Source organism: Myotis lucifugus, unplaced genomic scaffold (assembly GCF_000147115.1).
Source record: "Myotis lucifugus unplaced genomic scaffold, Myoluc2.0 scaffold_101, whole genome shotgun sequence".
Lineage (NCBI taxonomy): Eukaryota > Metazoa > Chordata > Mammalia > Chiroptera > Vespertilionidae > Myotis > Myotis lucifugus.
Genome location: NW_005871149.1, coordinates 2,439,180 through 2,459,963, shown reverse-complemented (window position 1 = coordinate 2,459,963; position 20,784 = coordinate 2,439,180). Strand labels below are relative to the sequence as shown.

Genomic DNA, 20,784 nt, shown 5'->3' with positions numbered 1-20,784 from the left:
GGTGAGCCCACAGCCACCCGAGGGCATCCCCAGCCCTGCGTGCGGGGTGCGGACAGCTGCCTCTCGCCGTCTAGGCAGCGAAGGCAAAGCCCACCCTGTTGTTGGCCATGTCGTAGACCGAGTAGTACTCCTTGAGGAAGACGTCCCCCAGGATCCACAGCGGCTGCCCGTTGGGGGAGGGCAGGTAAGTGGCCTCGATCCCCAGCCTGCAGTAGCCGTTGTCCTAAGGGGACAGGGGACACCAGGATATAACCATTTGCACTATAGAGACCTCCCCCCACCCGAACTTCCCCCACCCTGTAGTCCATGGCACCCTCTGGGGTCTCTGAGTTCTTGTCCACCCCAGCCCTGCCCTGGGGACTCCCCATAGCTGCCCAGATGTGAGCTGGGACACGGGACAGCTGTAGGGCCCATCCAACCACATATCCTGGGAGTGACCACATACGTTGAGGACATAGGCGGAGGGAGGCAGAGGGAACTGGGACCCGCTGATGATGAAGGTGATGGTGGGCAAGTTCTCCACGGAGTTGCAGTCGACCACGAACTGGGAGACAGAAAAGGCAAAGCTGTAGAGCGCCCCCTGGAGCCCAGACGAAGGGCGAGCCCCCTTTTCCTGGGTGACCCTGTGCTTGACCTTGCAGCACAGGCTCTCTCAGAGCGAGGACCGCAAGGCCTGACTCCCGTGCAACGCTGACCAGACCCCCCTCTTTCTTCTGGAATCCTCTCCTTTCAGGCATCTCAGCTCTTAGACCTGGGTTGTATCCATATGGCTATAAGGAGTTAGGCTCATTCCACAACAATTTCTGTGCCCAGAAAGCACAAATTACAGAGAAAAGGTGTGGACACACACACACACACACACACACACACACACACACACACACACCTTGGGGAGCCAGGATTTAGTCTGGGCCCAGACTCGCACATACAAGGAGAAGCAAACTACTGATATGTGTGCAAAGAGGAGGAAGGGTGAGGACAGGAGGCTTCTCAGAGTAAAACCCAAAGATGTATTCCTAGTGAAGACAGAAACCCAGGTGGAATGGGAAAATGCACTGTGCCCTGATGACATTGCAGTCAAATGACAATGGCCAGACCAAGCTGACGTGTGTTCCTAAGACCTGCGATGGGTTAAGAGCACCTGCCCATAGCCGTTGGTCCCACTCACAGTCTGGATGGAGTCAGTATTACTCACCCCCTTACCCTTCCTTGCGCCTAGAGTTCATGCTGTGTTCCCACCCGATCTGTCCTGCCAGGGGCTCAGGGGCCCACCCAGCCCTTCCTCCTCCCTCTGATGACCTCATTGCCTGAGCTCGGGCTCCTGTGTTGAGCCTGCCTGGCTGTACAGAGACTCCCGTGGCTTCTGGTTACTCACATCACCATTCTGAGCCTGCTGGGCTCCTGTCGCTTGCAGGAAGGAGTCCATGTACTGCTGGGGAACTGCCAGCAGGAAGGTGCCTGTATCCACGATGGCCTGGCAGCCCTGGGAGCACCAGCCAGTGGCCTGGTCACCGATGGCAAACCTGAGGGGACACGGGTACAGAGAGTCAGGAGCGTCTGCTACCAACATGATCAGCCCTCACCCACCAGCCGCCCAGCTGCGGCATTCTGGCTCTTCCAGGAAGCAGGCCACACTAACACCTCTGCCAGGCGTGCTTCTGTGCCTTTCTGGCCACAGGAGTGTTGCCCTCAGGCTTGGTCTGGCAACCCCTCCAGCTCTGGCTGAAAGCTCTTGGAAGGCAGGACCTGGATGCCAGAGTCTATCTCAGCCTGAGGGTTTGGTGATTCCTCGAGAAAGCCGTGCCAGGCCAGCAACTGGGAATGCTGTCATGCTAGAGAAACACCCACGCGTGTCCCTCACCCACAGGAACTCTCCGCTTCTCTACTCACTCCTGAATGGCAATCTGCCAGTACAGTTCCTGGGTGACAGGGGCCCAGACGATCTGACCGGAATAAAGCGCTGGTCCACGCCGCCCAGGATGAGCTCTCCACCGTACTGATAGGTTGGTTGGCTGAGAAGGAATGTAACGTGCATGAGTTTCCATAATACAGATGGGTCAGGCGTTCCCCTCCCTCCTCTCCTCTCCCTCCCTCCCTCCCTCCCTCCCTCCCACACTGGGGTACAGCAGAACGAAGGGGTGCTCTTCAGACATCACCCGGCTCAAGGTACAAGGGAATCTCAGAGAGACACCCAATCATTCTCGGAAATAATTATCAGAGAATTGGAAACAGAGACTATGTCCATAAAGAAAATAGACTTGGAAATCAGGCACCTGGAAAAAAGCTATAAAAGTATCCCAGACACCCTGCCTGGGGCAAAGCAAGAAACCCCTCTGAGAGCACCCGGATGTCCTCAGAGATGCCGAGGCTGCTGAGATGAGGGTGTTTCTGTCGTGGCCCGGTGGGTCACCAGGTAACGCTGAGAGGATTGGGGTCTGTTGTGTTCACTACCCTGCACCTGCCAGTCATCGTCGAAAGGCATTTGGACTTTAGGTTCCCTGAGGATCGTGTGTGTAGAAAAGAAAAGCAGGGAGTGATGCATGTCACAAAAGTTCAAGGCCAGAGGGAGAAGGAAAAGCTTTCAAATCAAAATGTTTGTGTTTGAGTCTCGCCTTTACACCCACATGGGTGGAGCTTTCTTAACATTCACAACTTGTTTGAGCTTCCATTTCCTCACTGGAAAAATGAGGCCAACAACAGGATTTGTAAGATGTCATTTGAAGTCACTGCTACAAGAACCCTTCATAAAGCCAGAGATGCCGTTATAATTAGCATCTCATTATTGTTCTCTTCACTGGTCAATGCTCATGGCGCTTGTTCTATAGCTCCACAGTTACGCTGGTCACTCACAGCATTCTCCAGGTTTACTGGACAAATATTGAGGGACTACTGCTTATTTTTTAAGAAAAGAGTCATCGTATGGTTTATGGCCACAATTAAAAATCCTTCCAGTGCGTTTAAAATAAAATTCCCCCAGAAATGTGTCTATAAATCTTCAGAAATGCATAGCAGATTATAGTCACTGAATCGGAAAACTCGACAGCCTGAGCTCTGTCTGATGTTGAGTTGTCCAAAGCCCCTACAGAGCCTCATTTGCTGACCTCTTCCCGGGACAAGGGCTCTTACCGAGAGAAGTAGAAGCTGAAGATGGGCAGGGTGAGCTGGCCCTGCTGCAGCATCCCCTGCATGACTGTGGGGGCACTGCCCACCGCCATGTTGGGGTAAGCCATCCCCAGGATCCCATCGAAGTCTGAGTAGTAGAAGGGGTTGTTGGGCTCATTCTCGCTCAGGCCGAACTCCTGGTTATTGACGACGATGTTCTGAACCTGGGCCAAGCAGACAGAGCAGCTGAACAACTCAACGTGGACAAATCCTTCCCGGATGTAGGTGCCCAGGGTCTGGAATCTAGAACCTGATCTGGGGGGGAGAAGCTGGCTTCTTTCATGCTGAGCTCGCTCCTGGGTGTGGGTGTGGGAGGTGAAAGGGCAAGAGCGTCACCCAACCACGTATGTTTTAGGAAAAAGCGTGGGTGCTGGGGAAGCAAAGGCGGTTGTTTTCTGGAGTTCGTTTCCATTTCCATGGACAGCGACTGGTTTTATGTTGAGCAGTCTACGTGCAAAATCTGTAGAGAAGCTATGGGTGTCAGACATAAAAACATAAGAAAACAGTGAAAGGGCAGATCTTCAAGTAACCAAGGTGAAGTTGTATGGAGGAGGAAGCAGACGTTCTGTGTGGTTGCAGAGGGTAGAGTGAAGAGCAGGGAACAGAGTCACAGGAAGACACACAGTTTCAACACAGCATAACGGGCTTTCTGCAGCCAGGGCTGCTGTGGAGGCAACTCCTGTCTTGGGAGGAAGGTTGAATGAGATGGCCTTTGATGCCTTTTCCAACTCTCAGCTCCTGGGAAGGTTTGACCTGACTGGTAATCGTGGATTTGTCTGAGCACTTAAGGCTTTAGAAATGGGAGCCAGAGCACAGAACCTCAGAGGCTATGAGAACATCACTCACAGTCACAGTGTCATATCCCAGGACCACACTCAGGCTGCCACTCCCGTAGGACAGTGTGTAGGTCTGCCCGTTGTTTCTGAAGGTGGAGGACAGGCTGGGGTTGAACCTGTTGTGATTGGCTGTGGAAAGACAGAATGAAATATTAGCATCGTTCACTGCTTTCAGGATGCTTGGAGGAAACATATCCTCAATGGCCCGGGATCCTCAGACCAAGTCTGGGATGGGGCTCAGCCTCGGATCCTTCACAATATAGACAACCCGTGTTAGCCCCAGAAAAGTCTGTCCCCTTAGGCAGCAAACATTGCCCGAATTCCTTTCAATCCATCATTCCCTGAGGGATGGGTCCCCTCAAAAATGTCAGGGATTCTGGCCCACTGGAGAGAGAGGAGGGAAAGGGACAATGTAGAAAGAAGTGGAAGTTTTAGTCTATGTCTGCTGCCTTTCTCCAAAACTGTTGGCAAGACTGAGGGCAAGATTTCTAGAGGTTCCTAATTTAAGAAGGAAGAGATCATGGATATGCACCAAGAACTCTGTACTTGACATCATAACCTGGGCCAATCCTGACTCTGCCCCTTACTCTGCTCTCATCCATGGCAGGGGTGGCATGGTGGTATACTCACAGCAGGCCTGGCTCTGGCAATAGGTGGAGGGCACCCACAGATTGGAAGAGCCCGTGTCGAAGAGGACCAGGAAATTTTGGGGTGGCGTCCCAATGCTTATCTCCCCAAAATAGAAAGCCTGCAAAGAAAGGTTCGTTGCCCTCATTACGAAGCTTAGCCTTGTCCTAAGGGTGGGGAAGAAGCTGACCCACTGGGCGTCACATTTTGCCCAAATCACTCCTTAGGGGAATAAGAGGCTTCTCCCACAATTTTCCCACCCCATGTGTGATTCCCTAAAGTGGCTTCCAGCTCTGATGCTCTGTATAACATCTTACTAAGAACAGTCCACGGGACACCAGTAAGTCAAGATGCCCTGAGCAGACATCATAGCCTCGAGAACATTCTAATACTTTCTCTGGACACCAGTGTATCTTTCCAAAGGGGGCGATTTTCCCTAGTGGCCTTGCACATGTTTTCCTTCTTTTTTTAAAAAAAAATATATTTTTATTGACTTCAGAGAGGAAGGGAGAGGGAGAGAGAGATAGAAACATCAATGATGAGAGAGAATCATTGATCGGCTGCCTCCTGCACGTCCCCTACTAGGGATCAAGCCTGCAACCTGTGCCTTTGACTGGAATTGAACCTGGGACCCGTCAGTCAGTAGGCTGATGCTCTATCCACTGAGCCAAACCAGCTAGGCACATGTTTTCCTTCTTTCTCCTGCAGCTCATTGCTAGGACTTCCCTGGGATCTCTCCATTGAGTTGAACATTACCCCTATAAGTCTCTTAACCATATAAATGGGGCTTTGGAGCGATGGGCCGGTAATAAGAGAAAGGGGGAAAGGAAAGGGAGCTACTACCCTATTAGATACTACCAACCCATAATTTTTTTTAGATACTTTCCGTAGGATAGTGAGACTTGGGTTTAGTAATTAGTCCAAATCAGAGCAAATGAGGGGCATAAATGAGTACTTTTAAGTGGTTATCAGCCAAGAGATGGACACCCCTCCACCTTCACTCACATCCAAGTAGTTAGTGATGGGTTCGTAAGCAACAGCATCATTGTTGAAATGATACTTGGCAGCTGGGTCCTCCTTCCGGTGGTTCTTTAGGAACTTCTCCAGGACGCCCTTCTCCTCCATTGTCTGGCGGATAGACTTGCCTTTTTTAAGAATGATTCTGCAGAGAATAGGGTTAAAAAATGAATGAGCTTCACCTTGCCCTGTTAAAGCAACTTCTCCAATGATCTTTTTCTAATCTCTTCAGTACTTTACAAAGCAACTTTTTCAAATCTCTTCAGTACTTTCTGCTCAGGAAGAGTGAAATACAAGAAATCCTCCTGGATTTTAGCAAGTTCTGACCACTACAGTCATTCCTGGATTTCCAGAACAGAAACACACTACATAATATTTGGGGGGGGGTTGTGCTTATATCTTGTTTCCAGAGAATAACTGTCTGTTTCTTCCCAGCGCCTGCTATAAGCTTGGGACAAGGGTTGTCCATTCTTCTAAACTAACAAAACACTCAACCCACTTTTACACACACACACACACACACACACACCATCCATCCATCCATCCATCCATCCATCCATCCATCCATCCATTTCAAGTCTTGGCTCCCAGTGGATGTTCAGTTCATGGTACAATCTGACTGCCTCTCCAAGAGACCTGCAACCCTTTGCTCTTCTCTAGCTTGTCACGCTCCCTTGGAGCTGGAATTCACAGTGAGGCTGCATCCCAATACACACCTTTCCACACCCTCTGAGAGGTGTAGGTAAACCAAGACCAAGACCAGGATCTTCATGGCGCTGATTTTCACCAACACACAGGACACAGTGACAGACCCAAGTGTTGGGACGCACAGAGGGAGGTCGGGTCCCTCTCTTATACCCTGATCTCCCTGCACTTTTCATCTCTAGGCACCTGGACTTTTCTGCTTGTGTAACAGCCCGTTCCCCTACACTTCCATGAATTCTATTTGTTTTTCCCTTTGGCAAGCATGAAGGACTTTATCTACTCTGTGGCCTATTTAAAAAGCAATTAGTGGCTTTGCTGATGGAGTCTAAAGATTAGGCTGTGATAACAAATGTAAAGTTTACTGGAGACAAAAGATCCTGGTGCCCGTGCCTGCTGGGAAGTGGGTGCTAGCAACTTCTGCCAGAACAACGGAACAGTTTGCTCTTTAGCTTCAAAGGGCATGTGCTGTTTTGAGATTTACAATCTACTCCAGTGATGGCGAACCTATGACACGCGTGTCAGAGGTGACACGCGAACTCATTTTTTTGGTTGGTTTTTCTTTGTTAAATGGCATTTAAATATATAAAATAAATATCAAAAATATAAGTCTTTGTTTTACTATGGTTGCAAATATCAAAAAATTTCTATATGTGACACGGCACCAGAGTTAAGTTAGGGTTTTTCAAAATGCTGACACGCCGAGCTCAGAAGGTTCGCCATCACTGGTCTACTCTCTACTTCTCTTTCTCCTCCCTCTTCCTCTGATCAGTCCCGTCTATAGCTTTCCATAGATTCTCATAGTCCACGACTCTCTGCTCCTCATTTTCAGCGTCTCAGTTCACAAATTAGTCAACATGTAGTGAAGGCCCACTCTATGCTCACCTCCGTAGTGAGCTCTGGAAGTGCAAAGACCATTAAGAAATGGCCCTGGTATGCAAATGTCTGCATTCCTGCTGAAATGACTGGCACATAATCAAATTACCGCCCCCGCCGCCCCCCCCCCCCCCCCCCGGCCATGATCATATAGTCAATAAATGGTAGAGGTGGGATTAAGTCTCTGGTGTGTCTGAACTCAACCTCTACCTAACCACAGCCTTCTTCTCTGAGCCTGGTGTACGCAAGCTCTCATAGCTTCAATGTGCATGAAACTATCAATCTTAATGATAATAACAACAAAGAGATTTATATTTGCTTTCCCTTTTTTGTGGAAAGTTATTTTATTTTATGGGGAAAAAAGATATTTTATTTTATGGGGAAAATTTTTTTTCATTCATTTACACACAAGGACCAAGTTTTCTTCTGGTCCTCGTAAAAAAATGTAACCCTGCATGCTGCTGCCACCTATTGGCAGTATTTCTAACTTACAAAAATCGTTTTTTGAAAATTCAAATTAGAAAGTGACGAAAGCTCATAACATTTTCTTCTCAGCTCACTTTCCTGGGTGTAGACAACCATACCTGTTCATTAGTCATGCCCTCGGAGCCTGCGCCCTGCCCCTCTCCCATGTCAATCTCTCAAATCGTCACCTTGCCGGTGGTTCCTAAGACTCCCATCCCACATCTGTGTCTCTTGTCACACCCTAGACTCTTTTTTTTAAAAATTTTGTTTTATTGCTTAAAGTATTACAAAGAGTATTACATATGTCTCCTTTTTTTCCCTCCCCCTTGACATTCCCCTGGCCTCCCCTACCCTCCAGTGTCTTATGTCCATTGGTTATGCTTATCACACCCTAGACTCTTTTTTCAACATTTATTAACTGACATTCTATTTTAAGGAGCAGCTGTCCCTTCTTCTCCATTTTTAAATTCAGTTATTCATCGATAGCGTATGAACCCATGATATTTACTTTATTCTATGGGTTAAAGTCTATTATTATTTTGTTGTGCAAATTGTCCCAATTTGGGCCATTTGGAACTCTTTCAGGGTGGCTCTGGTATCCCTCTGACATGGCCTCATTGATTTTTGAGTACTTCCTTACTTTATGGAAACGTAAGATATTCTAGTCTTTTCTTGTGCCTTCCCTGCCCCAGCCCAAGAATCAGCTATCTTTGCAAGGATCCCCAGTTCCTTTTATTGAGAAACAAAATTTAGAAGTCAAGATCTGAGCATTAGATGAGCTTATTGCTTCTGAAATGTCATTGCTTCCAGGCCCTCTCGGTGGTCCAAGCTAGGAATATAATTATGTATACACATACTGTATTTCTATATCAATTTTTCTACTGACCTATCTGTATACACTTTTAGAATCATGACTTCATATTGATACCTCTGATTCCAACACCACGGGGCTCATTCTAGCCTTTCCCTCTCTAGCCTGTTCGGTAAGTCACTACTGGAATTCTAATTTGAGACTCATTTTAAGACTTGGAGACTGCATTTTCAAAAGAATGGTAACATTGGTGATAAGTATGACACCCACCCTGAGCATCATCCTCTCCTAGAGGGGAGGACTAGAAAGTGGTCCTGTGTCTATACTAACGTATGAGGGTCCTTCATGCCCAGGAAAACACCCCATAGGTTGATGGCAATGTGTAGTGAGGATTGGTGTTTATGGGGGAGACCTAGGAGAAGCCTACAGTTAACACCCCAAAATGCAGTGTTTTGCCTTCCTCTCAACTGCTCCTCATGGAAAAGAATGGGTGAGATATATTTTTAGAGACAACTAAGATTTTACCAAGCAGGGAATATAATTGGAAGATTCAACTCCCCCTCTCCTTCTCCCAGCCTCCCTTGAGGGTTATAGGAAACTTCTCTAGAAGAGATTCTGGTTCTGACCAAAGTGAAGTGAGAGGTTATTCAGGGGAGAGAGAGAAACACATAGTCCACAGTGGAAAACGTCAGTGTGGGCTAGACACAACTCCCACTTTCCAAAAATGGCAATAGGGGAAAGTGACCTTGGAAAGGAGAAGCTGAAACTGGGTCATACAGGTCATTTCAAGAAACTGACTTCAGCCCTAGCCGGTTTTGCTCGGTGGATAGAGCACCAGCCTGAGGACTGAGGGGTCCTAGGTTCAATTCCTGTCAAGGGCATGTACCTCGGTTGCAGGCTCCTCCTGGTCCGGGCCCTGGTCGGGGCACTTGCAGGAGGCAACTAATTGATGTGCTTCTCTCACATCAATATGTCTCTCTGTCTTTCCCTCTCTCTTCCACTCTCTCTAAAAATCAATGAAAAAATATCCTCAGGTGAGGATTAAAAATAAAGAAAGTAACTTCAGATTTGGGTGGTGAACACACAATACAATATACAGATGATGTATTATATAATTGTACCTCTGAAGCCTATATGATTTTACTAACCAATGTCACCCCAATAAAGTCAATTAAGAAAATGAGAGAGAGAGAGAGAGAGAGAGAGAGAGAGAGAGAGAGAGAGAGAAAGGAAGGAAGGAAGGAAGGAAGGAAGGAAGGAAGGAAGGAAGGAAGGAAGGAAGGAAGGAAGGAAGGAAGGAAGAAAGAAAGAGAAGAAAGAAAGAAAGAAAGAAAGAAAGAAAGAAAGAAAGAAAGAAAGAAAGAAAGAAAGAAAGAAAGAAAGAAAGAAATTACGTCAAAGAACTCGGATGGATTCTTTGCTTCCAGTTTATTAAACAGAGAAGAGATTAGCTCACTGTGGCTTTGGGACCTGCTTTGCCCATGAATGGTTTATGAAGGGTTAGGCACAGGAGGCTTCTGCCAGGCGACCTGGAAGAAAAGACACGGGCTTTCCCCAGCGTCCGCCACCAACAGAGCGGAGGCTCCTTGATCCACAGCAGAGTTTCCTATCTTTAGAGAGAGAGTCCTGGTTGAAAGGATCATCGGTTGACAGAATGGTTTCCATCAGTGGGAACAAAGGGGTCGCCAAGGCCAAAGGAGTGTCCTGGGAGCTGGATGACAGGTCAGAGGGCAGCTTCTATCTAAAGAGCAAAGTAACCTGTCAGGGGTCTGTGTCCACCTCCGATGTCAAATGCTCTCCTCTTAGAGTCTCAGTCTTCCCATCGGGGGTGACTGTCATCTTTCCCGAAGGGATAATCATCTTTGCAGGTGCCACAGCCTTCCTTCCACGGACCATGATCTTCACTCTGGAGGTCTCAGTCTCAAGGTGCCCAGAGGTCATAGTCATCTGTTCAGGGGTCACAGGGGTCATGGTCTTTTCCCCAGGAGTCTCAGTCTTCCCTTGTAGAACTACACTGTGCTTTACAAAGGATGCAGCTCCCCTTGTAGGGGTCACAATCCCACCTCTGGGGATTGTGGTCACATTTTCAGTCTTTCTCTGGGTCTCAGTGGCCACACCCTCTCCTCCTGAGAGCAAACTCCCCGAAACAGTGGGCAGTGCCTTGGTCACAGTCAGCCCTCCAGCGCCAGTGCTTGAAGAATTCATAGCAGATGAGGGCCAAAATTTTGGTGAAAGAGTTGAACTGGTCTCTACAGAAAATCATCAGAAAAAGATGAGACTCCTACCCCTTCCTTCCCATCCCATAGCTACTAGCAGGGCTAGCACCACTCCAGGGCTACTCCCCAAATCCAAAATTGGAGGATCCCACCATGCACGTACTTGAGGACACAGATAAAATCCCACCACTTGGAAGCCCTGCTCCCCCACCCCATCATGTTCACAGGATCCCAGATGCCCATGGGCACTCAGGGGATTGTTAGATTCCTGGTGAATGACCCCAAGAAGGAGCCTGCCAGTTCTCTATCCTTGAGCCCTCACTCTGACCTCTCTAGCGGCACCTTCAGCAAGACCTTGCCCCCATGGCCTAGTTCGTTACTTGTTGAGTCCTCAAGGATAAATCTCCTGTGTCCCCCAATGTAGGAGGCACCAGGAGCAGCGTTGAGGTCAAGAAAGCTGCTCTAGCCTGGCTGGTGTTGCTCAGTGGTTGCACATTGACCCATGAACCAAGAGGTCGCTGGTTTGATTCCTGGTCAGGGCACATGCCCAGGTTGTGGGCTTGATCCCCAGTAGGGGGTGTGCGGGAGGTAGCCGATGGATGATGTTTCTCGCTCATCGATGTTTCCATTTCTCTATCCCTATCCCTTCCTCTCTCTCTAAAAATCAATAAAAAACTATTTAAAAAAGAAAGAAAGAAAGTTGCTCTGGACAGTATATCATAAAGAATCAGGTTGGAGCCCTAACTGGTTTGGTTCAGTGGATAGAGCATCGGCCTGCGGACTGAAGGGTCCCAGGTTCGATTCCGGTCAAGGGCATGTACCTTGGTTGCGGGCATATCCCCAGTAGGGGGTGTGCAGAAGGCAGCTGATAGATGTTTCTCTCTCATCGATGTTTCTAGCTCTCTATCCCTCTCCCTTCCTCTCTGTAAAAAATCAATAAAATATATTTTTAAAAAAAGAATCAGGTTGGAGTCCCATCTGCACCCCCGAATAGCTGTGGTACCTTTTTGAGCCCTAAGCTCCTTATCCATAAAATGAGGACTATCAACCATCAGCTCTAGCATGTGAGGCCATCTCCTAACTGCCAGGGAAGGCTCTACAATCAAAGAGGCAGCCAAAGAAGTCTAATTTCCTTTTTGGCCCTTGGCCACGAAAGCAGGAGATAAAAACAAATAGAGAAATAAACTAACATATACTGAGTGCTAACTATGAGCCAGCACGGATTTCATTCCATATCTCATCCAGTTCTTATAATAATGCCAGGAGTATAAGGATGATTCCCATCTTACAGATAGAGAAACCAAGCTCAGAGCGATCAAGGGGAGCACACATCCAAACCAAGATTAGAAAACAGATTGGCCTGAGAATAATCAAAGCTCATGCTCTTTTCTCAATGTCATGTTGCCTTACCAAAGCCTTTAGATCTAACAGAAGGGACCCACCCAGTGCCTGCTTATACAACCTCTGACCCCAGCTTCCAGGTCATAGCTACTCACCAGCCTGCAACAGGAGGTTCTTTAACACAGAGACAAGGGGGAAAGGGCCAGTACGACAGAAAGTGCCCCTGACGTCGTCCAGGTCCAATGTCCATACCATGGCCCCCCCATAGTGCTCTTTCTTTATGAACGATGCCTGCAAAGGAGTAGTCAGTCAACCTGCTATACTGGCCGCCCTCCAGATTGAGCACAATGGCAAAAAACAGAAGATGGACTCCCAGGAGGCAATACAGCAGGATGGGTAGGAGGATAACCTGTATTTGAACCTAGCCTCTACCACTTATTAGCTATGGGATCTTGAAAAACTGAGATTTCTTCTCTTCAAAATAAGAGGGTTGGGTTAGATGGAATTAGGAAACCCCATTTAGATCAGGTATGCCTAAAACTCACCCAACATCGCTACCCTCACATTTTCATCCTCCACCCAGTGCACGCGTGTGTGCACGCACACACGCACACACACACACACACACACACACACACAGCACAGACAAGGGCCTCGTGGCAGCCAGAGGGAAACTATATGCTGGATCAAGAAAGAACCAAGGCCTCACCTTGTGTCTGAAGCTGATGGCGTCATCATAGCCGACCCACTCCTCCCCCTTGTAGGCATAAGGGACACGCTGATGTTCAATCCAGCACTTCTTCGCTCCCTGGAGAAAGGAGCAAATCTGCCAGGGGGGTCGCAGGTTAGTTCTGTGAAGGGCCATGGAGAGAAGCACCAGCAGACACACTGTTCCTTGCCCAGGAATAAAGAATTCCTCACCAGGGGGTGAGAAAAAGGTAGACCCAAGAGGGTGTGGGGAAGCCATTCACGAAGGACCTCCCATCTATTCTGAGTAAGTTCCTGCTATTACACATTCCTTCCTCTAGTGTCCATGATGGGAACGATAGAAAGAGAACCAAGGTGGATGACTTCCTTAAGAAACCCAACCTGGGTTTGGTGAATAATGTCAACACCAACGTACCAACAGTAGCACACCTGACCCTTGACCAAACCTGTATGTTTCTAAAGAGTTTTCATGAACAAGTTTCTCCTCTGTTCATTAGAAATGGGCATAAAGTACCCCAACTAGATAGTTATCAAACTAGCCTTTGAACCTCTGATGAGTTTAAAGTTCTCAAAAGGCAAAGAGAAGTCGGTTGTTGCAATCAATCCAGCATCTGCATGTCAGCTGGGTTTCCAGCAAGCAGAAGCGTTCAAGCTGGGCTGCAGAAGTTAATGACTAAGTCTTTTTTGTTGTTGTTGTTCTTTGAAAGTTCTATCAAGAGCTCTTTGACCCATAATGCCCTTCAAGAACATTATTTCACTGTGCTACCATTCATCACTCGGCTTCATTGGATTCGCAGGAAAACATTCCAGCAGGTCAGCACAGAGCAAAGATTGGAGAGACACTGGCCCCGCCACTACTACTTAAGGCAAAGCTGTAAGTCTCCTTCTGGCACCCTTGTACCTGCTGTCCTGTCCTCTGCCTGGGAGGTCCTTCCCACCCTGTCATTCCTGCCCATCAGGGCTCTACCTGCTCCATAAGACCCTTCCCAATCCTACAGCCACACACTCTGTGCCTCTCATTATCTTCTCTTGTGTCTTACATTCCCTTGGGTCTTTGGGTCTTTCCTCCACAAAACAGCAAGCTTTGCTGAGACCGGGATTAAAGAAGTGGAACTGGGGTAGAGAAGGAAGAATCTGTAGTAGAGGATATTTTTGGAATTGCTTCAAAATAATCTCGTAGTGGGGAGGGAGTCAGGGAGCAGAGATGAAACAAGATTGGCCAGGAGAGGTTAATCAATGAAACAGGGGGTGGGGGGAGTGGTATGTGGTAGTGGCAGCAGGGAGAGGAGGTCACACTATTCTTTTACTATGCAAATGTTTGAAATTTTACACATATAGCAAATATTAATTATATTTAGACCGTATAGTAAGTCAGGATTGGCGTGTATGACATTTAAGATTCTTTTTAAGAGTGAAGTATCTGTTTCCCTTTATTCAGATTCCACCTAGCCCCTCATCCCTTACAAAGGACTCAAATAACCTCCCTGAAGAAAAAGAAACGACCCCAGAGAGAGGCTTTCCCTTGCCCCAGTAAACTACCTCTCCATCCTGTCTGTAGCCCTCGCCCTTCCTTTGCCCCTTGACCTTACTCTTGCCCACACTGCAGGTGGGGGAGCCTTAACGAATAGACAGAGGTCCCTATCCTGTCACCTCATAGTAAGCCAAGAAGCCAGGCTGCCTGGTGTACTTCCCTGGGGATGCAGGTCCCACAGCTGCTGCCTGCAACCAATGCTCAGAGTCCTTGAGGAGGTGAAACGTCCGCCCATAGGTGGGGAACCCCACGAGGAGCTTCTCGGAGGGGGCCCCCAGCTTCCGCCAGTAATCCATGGCATACGCCTGCACGTAGGAAATCACAAACCCTCCTGTTACTATGGCCTGGGCTCTGGGGCAGAGGTCCGGCTGCCTCTGAGACCTTCCCTTCTCTTACCACAGATCTGGGGTCTCCTTGCTGAGAGAACAGGGGGCTGTTGTGCCCTGTGAACTCTTCCCAGCTCCCATGTATGTCGAAAGTCAAGACGTTGATGAAATCCAGGAGCCTGTACAGGGCAGGAGGAGGAAATGTGTATACGGTTTGGGCTAGCTAGATGTTTAAGTCAGATCATCACTGTGCTAACTAGCTAACTAACTAACTAGCTAACTAGCTAACTAGCTGTGCATTGGCCACCCAAGCTTCCCTGCTATTTCTGCCTGATGGGCCTGCCCATACTGGGCCATCCACTTAAGATACTGCCACTAGAACAAACTATTAGGTAGGGACCACTGTGCCTGGGGACCTATGCCGTCCTGAGCGTATCCATGGAAACAGGCAGGACTCAGACAAGAAAACACACGTACTAACAGGTCTGCAGAAACCGACGTGAGTAAAGCAGTGCCGTCCCACAGCAGTGAGAGGGCTTCTGCCCGTCTGCAATTCAAGGGACGTTGAAACCCACCGCATCCGGAAAGCTGTCCTAGTGGCCAAGTGTAATTGAGCCCTTACCAGGTCGCTGGTGTAAGGGTTTACATGGCTTATCTCATTTCATTTCAATCCGGCCAATACTCCCAGGACCGTGACTGTCTCCGATTGAAAGCTGGAGAAACTGAAACTGGGTGGGTTAACCAGTTCGCCTAAGGTCACCCAGCTGGGGAAGGCAGGACCCCCTCAGCCCTGCCTGGCTGTAAGACGCACAAACTCCATGCCCCCTGGGTCTCCCACCCTTCTGCTCACACTGAAACCACACTCCCTGGTGTAACCACTCACAGAAGCACCCAGCCTCTCTTTGTTCTGCATCTGCCTCCGTTTCCCTTCTGTAAATGCTCGATTCTTGAAATCTGAGCAAATCAGTCCAGAGCTGGCCCGTTCAGAAGGAGTTACGAGCTATTCTTTATCTGGCTGTGCAACCTGCTCTGCAAACTAGGCCCGACGGGGCCTGCCCAGTCTTGGTTCTGTGTCAGTGGTTGGTACTCAGCGGCCTCTCAATGCCAGCCCTCTGCCAAACGGCCAGTGTCCACAGCTGTCCTCCGGGGCAGCAGAGGCCGGGCTCATGGGACTCTCTCCTGTGAGACCTAGCAGGGGGCTACACAGAGACGCTCCCCACGACGATGTGGGGGGCTGGTACCACATCACCTCACTCTGACGCCTAAAGAAAGCGAGGGCTAATGGAGCCGATCCTTGCCCCCACCTGGGCCTGGGGGTGTGAGCGCGAGATGCCTCCTGCCCTTCAATGTCCTGCCCCCCGAGGCAGCCCCCACTCGCCTTCCTAGATGGGGCACATCGTAAGCCGTTTGGATGATTTGCGGGTCCCCAGAGACGGCAGCCGAGAGCAGCAGCCTTGGACACATGGTGAGCTGGGCCTCCTTCTGGAAGGCGAGCAGCAGCTCCTGGGACGTGAGAGAGGGAGACGCAGAGAACCAGGCAAACAGTCAGGGAGAGAGGACACCACCCAGGATGCCTTTATAGACGGAGCCTTGACCAGGCTCTGGAAGCATAAAGGTGAGTCAGCCACAGGCCCTGTCCACAGGCCCTTTAGAGGTAAGTGATTGCATAGAGGGTGGCAGGCAGGCTCCGGAGCAAGGGGTCGGACTGCCTGCCTGCAAGAGTCCAGGACGCTGCCCCGAGAAGGCGTCACCTGGGCGGGAGGCCTGGGGCAAGCGCTGGATACGACAGAGCACGAGCCACCGCAGGACACCTGCCCCGCAGCTCTTTGGTCCCACACCTCTAGGGTGGTGGCAGGAAAGGAACATTCCCTGACGGCTCTCCTGCCCATGCCCCTGGCCTCCTGCTCCTCCTATGCCACGAGCCCACCTATGATCAAAGTAGAATGGTTTCCAGATTCCGGAGCTGCCGGCCTGGCCTTACTTGAATTAGGAAGAGGAAATTCCACCGGTCACACATGGGGCTGCCTCTCAGCCCAGGGTACAAGAAGCAGAGGTCCAGACCATCGAAGTTGTGCGTCCTCAGGAGGGATATGGCCGAACTGATGAACTTTTCCCGGGTGGCGGATGTGGACAGCATAGTGGTGAACCTGCGGGGAGACGGGGAGGGGCGGGTGGCAAGGAGCTCTCTCTGTAGAGCCATGACTTCCTGTAAGGTCCCTTGGTCCCTGTCCCCATGAAGGGCACAGGGATGTGGCTGGAGGAGAGGAAGGCAGGTCTTTGAACATCTCAAACCGTCTTCAAATTCCTTCCCAGCACCAGGGCTGAGTACCCAGGAATGGGGATTCAGGCAGACACAGAACCAGCGCCGGCCTGGGGTGGAAAGCAGGCTCACAGTATCAACGGCTGCAGAAAACACGGTGCCCACGGGCCAGGCACTCTGCCCCTGCTGTGCCCTCCTGGGGAACAACTCAATTCCCACCACCTGTCCTAGCTCGGACATCCTCTCCCTGGCCCGAGTAAGGGAGGGACCCAGCCAAGGGCCAGCATTTCCACAGAGATCTCAGAGCTGACCGGGGCCTGGGCTGCAAAACGTGGTGCCAGAGGCCCAGGCTCTGATAGGGGTTCTGGTCCCTTGGCTCTTCTGTTCATTGGCTGTTTGATGATTTTCTACTTTTTTCTCCGTTGTTGGAAAACTTCCAATTTATGGGAGTTGAACTTTAAGCAATTCTGGGCTAGTTCTGTGCATTGATTGACACAGCCAGATTCAGGGTGAGGCAGGCCACCTCCTGGCGGCTGATCACTGAGGGACACCTGCATGAAATAGGGCAGGTTCCTTTTACCTCCCACTCCTGCTCTCTTTTCTGCAAATGTGGAAAGCAAACAACCACTCTGTGGCCTCTTGTGTGTAAGCTCCTGGTCCAGCGTCTGCAATGGCCAATGCTCAGAACCTGGCCACAGAGGGAGAGGCGTGGCCACAGAGGGAGGGGCGTGGCCACTGAGGGAGAGGGGAGGCCTGGGTGGGCGGAGCCAGTTCTCACCCAACATCCCAAGTCCTTCCTCCACTGTCCCACAGGTGCATCCTCGCACTCCCAGGCGGCCAGGTCGCCTCTCCTGTGGTTCCTTCCTCCCAGGCGAGGAGGCAGGGAGGCCTCTACCCCTGGCCTCAGCCATGACATTGGGGAAATGCTCCTTCAGGGAACACGAAGGCAGTTTTTCCTCTGCACGCTGCCTCGTGGAGGGTGAGGGGCTCGCAGAGCGGCCACCATGTGCCAAGGCCCTACGTGTGGCATTTCACTTACGCTACTTCCTCCCCACACCCCACACCCCGACCAACCCTTTGAGGTGGGTATTTGTAAATATCCATTTATAAAGTGAGCAAACTCAGGCCCTATGAGGGTTGGGGTTTCTTCCTCTTGCCCTAAACAAGGCTCCCCCGTGTGAGACAAAACCCCTGCCTCTTATGAAGGGTTGGAGGACGATTATGAGGACCCCATTTTGCCCCTCGTTTCGCCCACCCCCTTTCCCATCACCTGTGAGAACTTCCCTGAGTCTCTCACTCAGGTGGAGAGCTCAGGGGGCCCTTGATTCCAGGGCCAGATCAGGACCTGGGGCGAGCGTCTGCATTAGCTCCTCTGGCTTCCCCACCTGCCCTCGCTCCTACCAGCCTGCTCCACCCTCCCACCTGCCATCGCCCCCGCCCAGAGAGAAGATGGGGACGGCAAAGTTTCACCTGGATGTGCCAAAGTTCCAGCCGCCGATGGACAGTAGGGTTTTCAGCTCCGGGTTCCTAGGATGCGGGGAGGTCTGTGGGCAGCTGCATTCATTGGCGGAACAATGGGAAGTAGGGGTGGGAGGGAGGGAAAGTGAAAGGGCAGGAGGAGGGAAGGAGCAGAGCAGAGCACAGGAAAGGGGAACAAAGTAGAAGAGAGGGGCATAATCCACCCACAGGCATCCCCCTCCAGGGAGCCCCTTAGGGGTTCACAACTTGGGGGTTGCAGGCAATGAAAATGCAGGTGTTTGTGAAGCATTTGGGATGAAGCACTTTAACAGGATAAAGGCCTGGAATCCTCCCCCACTGGCCTTAAAGGGAGAGTTGGGGGTAGCCAGGCCGAGAAGGGCAAGAAGGACATTCCAGGCAGAGGCAACAGCCACTGCAAAGGCAAAGGCGGGGGTGCAGGGGCTAGAAAAAGCTCAGGGTGTTTATCAGTCCCAACTCAGGGAGTTCTGGAGTCCTGCTTGAGGGAGGCTCAGACCAGAAGAATGGAGGAACATTGACAAATAATAAAAGGCTTCATTCTCGCCCTTGCTCAGTGGTTAGAGCATCAGCCCATACACTGAAGAGTCCTGGTTTATAGGTTCGATCCCTGGCCCCGGTTGGGGCCCTTGCGGGAGGCACTAATCAATGTGTCTCTCTCACATCAATGTTTCTCTCTCTCTCTCTCTCTCTCTCTCTCTCTCTTTCTCATTCTCTCTCACTACCCCTCCCCCCCACTCCCTTCCACTCTCTCAAAAATATTCAATGGAAAAATATCCTTGGGTGAGGATTAACCGAAAAAAAAAGGGGGTCTTCATTCTCTTCCGTCTGTAAAATCTGAAAGTACAACCACCACATCCATTGTGAACACACCTCTCCTTGAGCTTGTTGAACTCCGGGTAGAGGATTTCCTCATCCTGGAGGTCCTTAGCCACCATCTGGTTGTCATTCATTGAGGCGAAGGCAAATATCAGGTGGGTGCAGAGAAAAGGGTCCAGGTCACTGGGCAAGACCGAGGCAGGGCCGGGTCGATTGTGTGCCCAGTCGGTGAAATAACACACCAGTTTGTGGGTAGCGCCTGGCAGGGGAGGGCAAACATTAGTCAACAGGGACCGAGGGAGGGGAGGGGGCTCAGCTTCCACAGAGCAGCGTGGACACAGCCCGAGAGGCCAGGCCACTGCCACACCCCTCACCCCCATACACACACACACAGACATACACCCCAAAGCTACACGGACGCCCCCCACTGCTGAGGTCCCAGAAGGAAAAGAATGGCCTGGGAAATCCTGGTCAGAGCAGATTTCCGGGTCTGGATCCCAGCACACAGACGGTGACACCAACAGCAGGTGACAGAATCCTCTGCTGCTCAGTGACCCTGACACAGGACCAGGGCAGGGTCAGGACGCGGGGGACACTCAACGCAGAGCACGACTCAGCCAGAGAATCGACCTGGCTCCGGAGAGGGGGGCTCATCCCGGGGTCTCAGCGCAAGAGCCAGCCCTGCAGCAAACAGAGGAAGTCAGTGCCCGCCCAGAGCTCATAGCCCAGAGCGAGTAACACACCCCAGCACGCCCTCCAGCCCTCGAGAGCAGCCACCTGCCCAGCACCGTAGCTGTTCATTTACTTCTTTCTTGTCTCTAAGCTGACCTACCTAACTCCTTCTCACTCTGGTGAACACCACGTAGCTACACACGCTGTGCACGGGGACAACCAGGACTTTCAGAAGTCCCGGCCACAGCTCCCGGCCAGTGCTGCCCAGCCTGCTGCCGATGGAAAAGCAGTGGCATCCGGCTCCTCCCTACCAAGATTCTGATTTCACTCGTCCGAGGTGGAAACCAGACATAAAAGTGTTTAATGTGCAGCCAGGTTTGACAACCACTCCCTCCTCCCTCCTCCCTGGGCCCCTCTGGCCTCTCACTGTGTCCCGTCCACCTCTCTCTAACCCAGGCCCCCGGAGGCCCAGGCTGCCTCCTGGCACCAGAGGGCTGACAGACTGAGGAAGCCTGGCACCTCCTGGGTGAGTGACACACTCACCGACCCACAGCAGCAGTCTCCCCATGTCCACGGTCTGGGAGCTGCGAGGCTAGAGCTCAGGCCCCTTTATAGGAGCTTCCCAGGGACAACCGTGGGATAGCACTGGACGGCCTAGCTGCTCACACGCAAAACAGGGACAGTGATGAATGAATGGGCTGCTGCCCAGAGTCACAGTGACCCCAGCACGCCTGTCCTCCCTCTCCAGCTCTCAGAGCCAACAAAGCAAAGCTCCATCAGACAGTGACAAGGAGTGGGTTGGCACCATGGCCAGGGGGAGGGCAGGGCCTGTCAGCCCCTCTTCCTGGTAGTCAGCCCCAGGGACTGAGTGTGAGGGAGAAACACTGCCTGGGAGCAATAATTCCATTGTTGTAAGATTAC

At 50.8% G+C, this 20,784-nt stretch overlaps 2 protein-coding genes across 2 annotated transcripts; both read right to left on the bottom strand.

Moving 5' to 3' along the window:
- Window positions 1-70: 70 nt before the first annotated feature.
- LOC102420032 (gastricsin-like) lies at window positions 71-6,414 on the bottom strand. Its single transcript, XM_014459007.2, is given in 11 exon segments — window positions 71-223; window positions 446-544; window positions 1,376-1,523; window positions 1,891-1,963; window positions 1,966-1,996; window positions 3,084-3,096; window positions 3,127-3,326; window positions 4,009-4,127; window positions 4,629-4,746; window positions 5,631-5,787; window positions 6,359-6,414. Coding segments are annotated over 11 exon segments (1,167 nt in total).
- A 3,586-nt stretch (window positions 6,415-10,000) lies between these two features.
- On the bottom strand, window positions 10,001-20,431 carry OVGP1 (oviductal glycoprotein 1). Its single transcript, XM_023757022.1, has 10 exons — window positions 20,383-20,431; window positions 19,246-19,450; window positions 18,349-18,405; window positions 16,600-16,765; window positions 15,997-16,121; window positions 14,689-14,797; window positions 14,412-14,597; window positions 12,763-12,879; window positions 12,209-12,344; window positions 10,001-10,745 (listed from the first exon to the last, which is right to left on the bottom strand). The coding sequence occupies exons 1-10, from the start codon at window positions 20,429-20,431 to the stop codon at window positions 10,258-10,260; spliced, it is 1,638 nt and encodes a 545-aa protein (XP_023612790.1). The 3' UTR covers window positions 10,001-10,257.
- Between the last annotated feature and the right edge of the window lie 353 nt (window positions 20,432-20,784).